The sequence below is a fragment of the Helicoverpa zea genome, chromosome 23 (assembly GCF_022581195.2).
Source record: "Helicoverpa zea isolate HzStark_Cry1AcR chromosome 23, ilHelZeax1.1, whole genome shotgun sequence".
NCBI lineage: Eukaryota > Metazoa > Arthropoda > Insecta > Lepidoptera > Noctuidae > Helicoverpa > Helicoverpa zea.
This window is the reverse complement of record NC_061474.1, coordinates 3,362,674-3,372,040: the sequence shown is the minus strand read 5'-3', so window position 1 is coordinate 3,372,040 and position 9,367 is coordinate 3,362,674. Positions and strand designations below refer to the sequence as shown.

At 33.3% G+C, this 9,367-nt stretch overlaps 1 protein-coding gene and 1 long non-coding RNA gene across 2 annotated transcripts; one reads left to right on the top strand and one right to left on the bottom strand.

The window, feature by feature from the left end:
* Positions 1-4,518: 4,518 nt before the first annotated feature.
* LOC124642031 lies at positions 4,519-6,367 on the top strand. The gene is made up of 2 exons (XM_047180329.1): positions 4,519-4,997; positions 5,173-6,367. The coding sequence occupies exons 1-2, from the start codon at positions 4,870-4,872 to the stop codon at positions 6,329-6,331; spliced, it is 1,287 nt and encodes a 428-aa protein (XP_047036285.1). The 5' UTR covers positions 4,519-4,869; the 3' UTR covers positions 6,332-6,367.
* On the bottom strand, positions 6,363-7,640 carry LOC124642032. Its single transcript, XR_006985729.1, has 3 exons — positions 7,310-7,640; positions 6,867-7,141; positions 6,363-6,539 (listed from the first exon to the last, which is right to left on the bottom strand). It is a non-coding gene; the product is annotated as an uncharacterized LOC124642032 (long non-coding RNA).
* Positions 7,641-9,367: the final 1,727 nt, after the last annotated feature.

Genomic DNA, 9,367 nt, shown 5'->3' with positions numbered 1-9,367 from the left:
TCTATATTTTAATAACACGCCTCGATGGACCTCTAATAAGGGCGAAAATTGTGTTAGGGATGACGTCACATGGGGTCCAAGGATTCAGGCTTGTGAGGTTTAATCGTATTTATAAGATTTGTGATTATTTTCTAAAAAAAAAATTCTAGGTGAGCAACTAGGTAATACTTTGACGAATATTTTCGACGAGATATGGATATAAGTTAGGTTAGTTATTATTAGACTGAATTTACTTTAACTTTTATGGTTATTAAATGATGATGAAAAAGCAAACAGCCACACTAAGGCCCGGTTGTTCGTACGTTACGGTAAAGTTAAAGTTAAAATTTTATCGTTGTCAATTTTGACCACGGTTAATTTGACATTTTTATTATGAAATTTTAACGTTCAACAACGCTTTTTCAATTTAAACCCTGTTAATTTTACTGTAGCTAGAATTTAACCCTAACCTTGACGTAACCGAGCTTCGAACAACCGGGCCTAACTGTGGACCAACATTTTGGTAAAACAAATGACACTCATCTTTCAGAATTTCATTTAGATACGTATTGTACCTACCTATTATTTTATCTCTTTATTATATAGACTGTAATATAGAACAATTTAAAATACATTAGTGACTTATGTAAATGTATATTGGGCGTGCGAAAATACAAAGTTTAGTCTGAGCAAATTGTCGGAAGCAATTTTCTCGTAGGGATTTAACGCGAGATTCTGCTGTACTCTATCCGTGTACACGTGCAGGAAAAAGTTGCCATTAGGATACATAGCGAATTTAGTCTAATATTTATTCATTACTTGCTTTTACCAGCAGGTTAACTCACGTCTCGTGGGAACTACTTTCTGCACCCGGATAAAAAAAACCTTACTCATTAAATGAACTGCCACAATTTCTCCAACCGGATAATAAATGATAATAAATTTTAACAAACAAACAGTTTAACTTTATATTATTAGGATTTCAGGAATTTCTGATAACACCGCTTAGTTATCACATAAATTCTTCTACACGTGGACTTCACTACATACCTACTTCGCTTGCCAACCATTTACCAACACACAGTTCGAATTTCTTGGTCAAAATAAAGTCAATAAGATAACTCCGTCTTCGCCAGCGGGTGTACAGAGTCGTCGCTATGATTCTTTTTAAAAGCTTAAAGCTCATTGAGGATTCGCCTAAATATGCAGCTTTTAAATGAAGTCTTAGATACGGTTCGAGTCCATTGATATAACGTCACATCCTTACTTTATAGGTAAATATATCTTGATTCCTTATCTAAACATTAAATAAACAAGTTTTAAAGAATGTCTTTAGTTTTAAAATTGATTGAATTTTAGAAAAAGTTAAGAAATAGACTAACACGTTCAAATAGGCAGAGTCTACTTAGTTCTATGTAGGATATCTAAAAAGGCTACTCAGTAAACTTTAAGCTTTAATTACAATTACACCTGCCCTTCTTTACGGGGATCTAATATTTTTCTGAAAAAGTTTACAATATTATACAAGAAAAGACGTGACACGTCGTCGCATATTTTGTCAAACTGGTAGCCGCGAAATCTCGTAACACAATGGACAAAAACACACGAGTAAAACTTGAAAGTGGATGCGGAGGCAATTTATTAAAGAATTGAATACTCAATTACTGACGATTTGTGACGTTTAAGTGCCGACTGCGCGCCGATAAATTTACTCCAAGCTTTTACTTCGGAATACAATGGATTGGGACAAGATTGTATTAAACCGAGTCATTTCTTTTAAAGAGAGCTTGGAAATGTACATACTCTTTTGGGCCAGTATGTGTAACTTTTTCTATTAGGACATCTTTGGTACCTAGTCATTACGGGTGGTCAAAAGCCGGAAAGACAGATAACCAGTCTTACAATGGACAGGATATCGTTTTGCCTGGGAAATGGGTTGAGGAGGTTAAGATAGGCAGTCGCACCATGTAAAACAATGGTACTCAGTTGGATTCAGTTAGACCAGAAACCAACCTCAACATAGATGAAAAATGGCTAGGCAGATTATATGTTACGTTTTCTAAAGCGCGTCTGTAGTGTAGTGAAGTTATTTAAATAGCAAACATAATGTAACTATCCAGCATTAAAAATATGGAAACGAGAACATTGCCACTTCAATAATGTTAAAACTATCCAATAAAGCGGAATCAACAAAATATTTTACAACTCTGAATCTCATTGGGACACCACAGAAAAACCAACTCTAAGGTTGAAGTCATAAAGTTGTTTTTCCCTTGTGTTGGTTTAAAGGTAATTTGTAGGTGAAACAGAGTAGTAAATAAAACTCGTTTTATATAGCTGTTTGTTACATTGAGAGGAACATGCAGTTTGCGTTGCGATGGACGCTTACTTGTTAGATAATTTGACAAGTCAGCCATCTTGGATAAATTGGTTTATTGTGAAATGAGCGTAAGATAGGTACATTAGATACTTTTTGATGATGGATTAAGGAAAATGAGCTTTGCATTTGACGTGTAACTGGAAACGGAGTTTTTTTAAGTAAAGTCTCAATAATAAGGCTTTGAAGCTTTCAGGCTCAAGTTCGCCGTCAATACTTAGAACAACTGTTTATTATGAAGATATCTTTACGTTTATGCTGTAGGAGAAAATATGCCGTAATTATCCAGAAAAATATACTTAAGTAGGTATTTTCATTATTCTCCACATAAGGACCAAATCTATTTGAAATTTTGATCTCGCATAGATTGAAAAGACCAGAACTTTCATGTCTTTAATTCATGTATAATTTTCACCTATGACATTTAAATCCTAAATATAACGCGTAAACAAGAGAACACACGTAGGTAATTAGTTTCAGGCAGCGGGTCGCGGCTAAGCGATTATCATTGCTCTAATTACGCGCTAATGACTGAACAGCTGCCCATGTAATGCTGTAGTTATCATGTAGTTCTGAAATAATTATGGCGGTTCATGATTTTACAGAATATCCCTGTAGTTTAGGCAAGGTAAAACTGTAAATCGTGCAACTCTTCTAACGGCGTATCATGGTCTCGTTTCTTCGACACTACAATACGGTATAATGTTTTGGGGTAATGCAGTTGGAAAAGACAAAGTGTTTGTAGCACAAAAACGATGTGTAAGGGCAATTGTTAATATTCATGAAACTGATAGTTGTAAGCCATATTTCAAAGAACTTAAAATATTGACCATGCCTTGTCTATATATTTTTGAATCTGCCATGTTTGTTAAATGTAATATAGATAAATTTTCACAAGTTAGCAGTTTAAGAAGGGCTGGTACACTGAGGCTAGTAAATAGTAATACAACTTTGTTCCATGAAAGTATATTTGTAATGGCTCCAAAAATTTATAATAAACTACCTAAATGTATTAGACTTGAAAGTAATGTAAACATATTTAAGAAAAAAGTATTCCAGTTCCTAATTGACAAATGTTATTATTCTATTGCAACTTTCCTGGATGATAAAAGTATTAAATGTTAACTGTAAACATTAAGTATAATTATTATAATGTTAATTTGTTGTATTTTCTAAATAATGAATATTAAAGTGATTAATTAATTACTTAAATATAATTGACAAATTATTATATACCTAATCTATTGTATACTATAATAATAAAATGTATTGTACCTTAATTCTGTATGTACTTATAATTTCTAAACAAGTGTAATGATGTTATAGTTTTATTACTGAATATTTGTACGCCACCTTACTTGGCAGAGCATAGTCATACTTTTTATATATTTAAGATCTGTTCTTACCTATGGTTCACAAATAAATGTTTTGATTGATTGATTGAAGGTTCTGAAATTAGGACAAAGAAAATATCATTGCAATGCAATGCAGAGTTTGAACGCCCTAATTTCAATAACTGTTGGACTAAATTGGAAAATCATTTCAGAATTAAATAGCCCATTTATCGAGAAGGCTAAATTAAACCTATTTTTTTTCTGGGTACCCGGAGGCTTTCTCACGGGTATATTATACTTGCTCGCTTATCCATAAGCGTATGTAGGTGTGCTAACCCACAATTAAAATGAATGAAGAAACCATTCGTATATAAACTGATCCTAAAAATTACATACCAATAAAAATCGAATATTTTGAATTCATTCACAAAAAACGATTAACCTAATTTTTCCTTCAGCTCTTCTCACCAACCTTCACAGCAAAACCCTTAGCTAATTTCTTTCTAATTTTAACATCCACTAATAAGAAATATTGACCATAGCAGCACTTGTCATACAACCAAGCCATCGCTTTTGACTCAGTGTGACCGGATCAAAAGACCAAGCGTTGAGGCCGTAATGGCCGCGAATAGGTACATTTAATTTAACATAACGTTTATTTGAAACGTCATGTCAATTTTACATGCGTTTAATATTAAGATGGGTTATTATGCCTGTGAGCTTAAAATTAGAATTTGTCTTCAATGTGGAGAAATTTTTTTTTTATTTTAAATAGGTTACACTGAAAGCCGATCCCAACGTAGTTGGGAAAAGGCTCGGGAAAATGGGCAAGACGACAGTAAGACGGAATCATTAAAATATTGTGTTTAACTGATAAAATATTGTGTATGTATGGTGGAAAATGTCTCCATTTTAAGATTTAAGACGAGATTATTATTTTATTTGAGAAAATAAAATTACAAAATACTGCCATCCGCCATGTTTTTTAAAACGCCAATCACAGAGTGTTACGTCAGCCCTTAGTAAATACTGTCACTGTCACCGAATTTATTTCGAGTTTCGACTATCTCTTGAGTTTTATCAGTGTTTAAATTGACTAAAAGTATTGCTAAAAGTAGTATCATAAGATCTATATCGGTCTTTTGCTTACTTACTTAAATTTGCTTTACTAATTAAGCCATGGAACAAGGATTTACTAAGGCAAACAGTTCTAATTTGCCTCGAGTGGATTTGTTAATGTTGGGAGAGTTCCTGGCGTCAAACAAAGATTTCTGTTCAGCAGAATTCAGAAACGTGAAAACTGCAGCGTAAGTACTATTATTACTGTATGAATTTTTTATAAATTTAGAAGATATTTTGTAAAATATCACTTGATATATTAAGTATTTGAGGTTATGTTTTCGTTATGAGAATATGTTTTGTGTATGTAATCTACGATTAAGTATGTAACTCTATATTTACACGCCTATTTTTTTGTTATAGGTCTTCCAGGCCGTCGTACGGTGATGATGCCATAAGTTATGTCCAGTTAAAACGCGATGGCAATCTGTGCGTGGTGAAGTCAAAAATCTGTCCAGAACACAAGGTCCATGGAAAGTTATATGGAGTAACATTAGTAGTTGACGAAGTCAATGAGACAGTTGTTTCGGTGGATTGCCACGACTGTGTTGCATCACAAGGAGGCTGCAAACATGCCGTGGCTTTTCTTATGTGGGTGCATCGCAGGAGTGAAGAACCATCTGTTACATCAGTTGAATGCTACTGGATGAAATCCAAGCTATCAAAAGTTGGGACTACCATAAAATACATGACAGCAAAAGATTTATCTGATGCTAAGCCTAGCTTGCCATCAAATAGTGTAGTATTAGACAAGTTTATCGAGGAAGGGAGGAAAAGGCAACTTCACAATTGTGAATTGATCAAATTTCAGGAAGATTATGTGCCTGATAAAGTGATTACATTCTCCATGCACAAACTAATATTAAAATATAAGGAAAAATCCTGTGACATATTCTTGGAAAAGCTTGTATTAACCGATGCAGATGTTAAACTTATTGAAGAAAAAACAAGACAACAAAATAAAAGTAGTGTTTGGTATGAACTAAGGTATGGTAGGATTACTGCTTCACGAGCATATGAATTCACCAGATGTAATACCAATGATGGAACCTTGATTGCTCAGATAATGGGTGGAAGAATCCCAGACACACATGCAATGAAACGTGGCAGAATGTTGGAGGATGAAGTCAGGGAAACAGTTTCATCTAAACTCAGAAAAACAATAAATAAATGTGGCCTGTTCATCAGCAAAAAATATCCCATGATAGCTGGATCACCAGATGGGGTCTGTGACGAGAGTATAATAGAAATTAAATGTCCGATAAGTACTAAGACTCTCAAAAATTATGTTAATAATGGGAAACCAACCAAAAAATATTATGCACAGATGCAGTTGCAAATGTATTTGTCTGGTCGTCAACAAGGCTACTTCTGTGTTGCAGATTGCAATTATAACATAAATAAAAATGTAAATATAATTTGTGTGCAATATGATGACAAATATGTTTCAGAATTTGTTTTAGCCTTAGTCCATTCATGGAAGCATAATGTGTACCCACTATTGTACCAAAGTGTTGTTTAGTTAGTCATAATATGTAAATAAAACAAACAAAGTTAATTAGTGCTTTTATTTTTTCCTATTTAATTATGATCATACAAAAAGAGGTTAAATAATCATAGGTTCTAATTTGCTCCTTTGCTCCTGAATTTGTGTGTGATGTAAACTTGGATGGATTTATTTGCAGACTTATTTTTCTCTTGTGTAATACTTTCTGTATTTCCATGCACAGCTGAAAAGCAAACACATAAATTAATATTTATTGTAACTTATAATTATAACCCCATAATTAAAACTCAAAGAAATTATTTGATTTTAAAGGTGTTCCATAATGAGATACACATATATAATGAGATATTAGTACACACATTTAGTACCTCACACATGAAAGTATTTGTACCCATATTGTTTACTATAATTAAAAATTAGGTTCTACTATTAACATGCGATACAATTTACATAAACAGAATATAAACTTTAATGATTTACATTTTATACAGGTTTTTTACTTCTAGTTCTTTTAGTTGTTGTTATGCTTGTACATTACAAAGAACCATACATTCAAAATTGATTGGTACCGGAACTTGATGATGTCTCTCCAAACTCTATAGCTTTATTTACAATACTTTTATCTTCCAGATCTTTTATAGAATCTTGAATTAATTCCTGTCTTTGCTTTTTTACAGTATATGGTCGTTCGGTCATATCAGATGCTCGTTTTCTCCTATCTGCTTGGCATTCAAATTTAGTGGGTATACACCCTGGTTTCATTCGAATTTTCGACACAGAACCCATTATGTGATATTCCATATAATTATCCATATCATGTGGCAACTGGAAAATGAATAAAGTAATCAATAATCAATCGTGAATATAAAGTCGATAAACAAGCTCTATACATTTCGAGGTTAGATTTACTACCGAATACCTTGTAATTAATGTTTAGTTTGTAAAACAATGTCGCAGAATATTATGAATATAAGGAATAACGTTAAAACTTACGTCAAAATGATCTACGCAGAAATAAATAGATGTATCAAGACGAACAGCTTTAGAATCTCGCCGTGCAAGAGTTAGCCACTTATATCACATCGTTTTATCGTTTGGCACGTAAATAAACACTTTGTTAGGGGTTTTTATTGACGTATTAGTGCACTGCGGGACCGCACACCACTTATATCCTTTAGAATTCATATTAAAATAATATTTAATATGTTTTATTTGTTACTCGACTCTAATGTTTACAAGTTTGCTAAGGATTGACGTCACAGCAAATGTCAACGTCGGTGACTGCGTTTTGGCGCGAATAAATTAACATTTCATTAAAATTTAATTTTTTTCAATAATTATTTAATAAATTACAGAAAAATTATTTTTTTAGAAATAGTAGATAGTTAAGAATATTTTAAAACACATTTTCAAAAATTGTCGTCTTGCCCATTATAGGCAATTTTCAAGAATAGAGATTGTTCAGTTTAGTTTCAGGTCGTTCAAAACTATAATTTTGTTTCCTTTTATTTATTGTCATTCATACTGTTCTTGTTATGTTTTAATCCAGTAAACATTAAGGGTCAATTCCCACTGAAAGAGCAGCGGCCGGCAGCGGCCGGCAGCGGCCGTAATTGCAAGGGATTGAGCGCGAGCGCGGCGGGCCGCGCGGCGCCGCGCTCTTACATTTTCCGTGCTCTTACGGCCGCTGCCGGCCGCTGCTCTTTCAGTGGGAATTGACCCTAACAGCCTTACTTATAAACGTGAATGAAATATAAGTAATACTTAAGGGTTGTTTAAGAAAATGCTTACTTATAAACGTTGCTTAAGCATGTCTTAACTAACATTTAATCACTACTAAAGACTTTAAGTAGGGATTAGTTAAAATGTTGCTTAGAAGGTGATTAGAGGTTTTATAAGTAAGGGGGTAAAAATATAAAAGAAAATTAAAACAATCAGACAAACGTCGTACCAAAATAAAAACCACTTATTACTACACAAAAGCTTTTAATAATAAACAAAAGGAACACACATATCATAAACATTTCCAAACCTCTTTGGTACGCAGAAATATTTATATATTATTCATAACGCATACGAAAATAATCGGCCAGCACGTTTCGCGCCAAAAAGTCTATAATTCAGAAAAATAATCACATTATAAAATGAAACAACGAGACGTTTGGCGGGAAGTGACAACCACTATCGTTTGTTAAAAGGGTCGTAATTAATATTAAAATAAACTTTTTATTGCATTCGTTATAAGAACGTTTAAGTGGTTTTGTGGGCACAAAATGCTGGCTTGATTGTTTTCTGCCTAGTTGCAATATCTTGGGTTTTCCTGACCAATATTTTATCTACATCAACTGAAGGAAATATAATTTTGAAAGTTAAAAGTAAGATCAAATCAAGTTTGAATGATTAATAGGGTAAAATAGTTGTTTATTTTTATAAATAAATACGTCATATGGGTCATATGGGTCATATGCGCCATCGAGTTTGACGAAAACTGGGGCCCGATTCTCCTAAGTTAATAATGTCAAAATCGAAAAGAAATCGAGTCGCAATATGATCGCAATAGCAGTTTTAACCATATCGGGCATTCTGCTACTAATAAAAGACCAATCGTATTCGATTGACTTTTGATTGGTGTGCGATTGGTCTGCTATTTTGGTAATTTTGGTCTATACGGTAGTTTGCTGTACAATCATTTTGCAATCGTAAATCATTTGCAGACAAAATGATTCATTATTGAATGACAGAAAAGGATAAAAACGTTTAGTTCAAAGAAAAAATAGCGGAATGCCACATACGCTTCAATCGTAATCGAGTCGGGATCGGATCTCAGTCGAATCGAGTCGAACGTCAATCGAATGTTGCTTAAGTAAAATTAGGAGAATCGGGCCCCTGTAAAAGTGAAAAACCAATAAAAAGTATAAACAAACGAACTAACACATCGGAACTAACCATAACCAACGTCCAAAAATATAATTTTAATAGTTCATATCGCAAGAGAATTACTATTTTTACCCACAAACGACGACTCATATTTTACGAAATTGTCTTCGTACA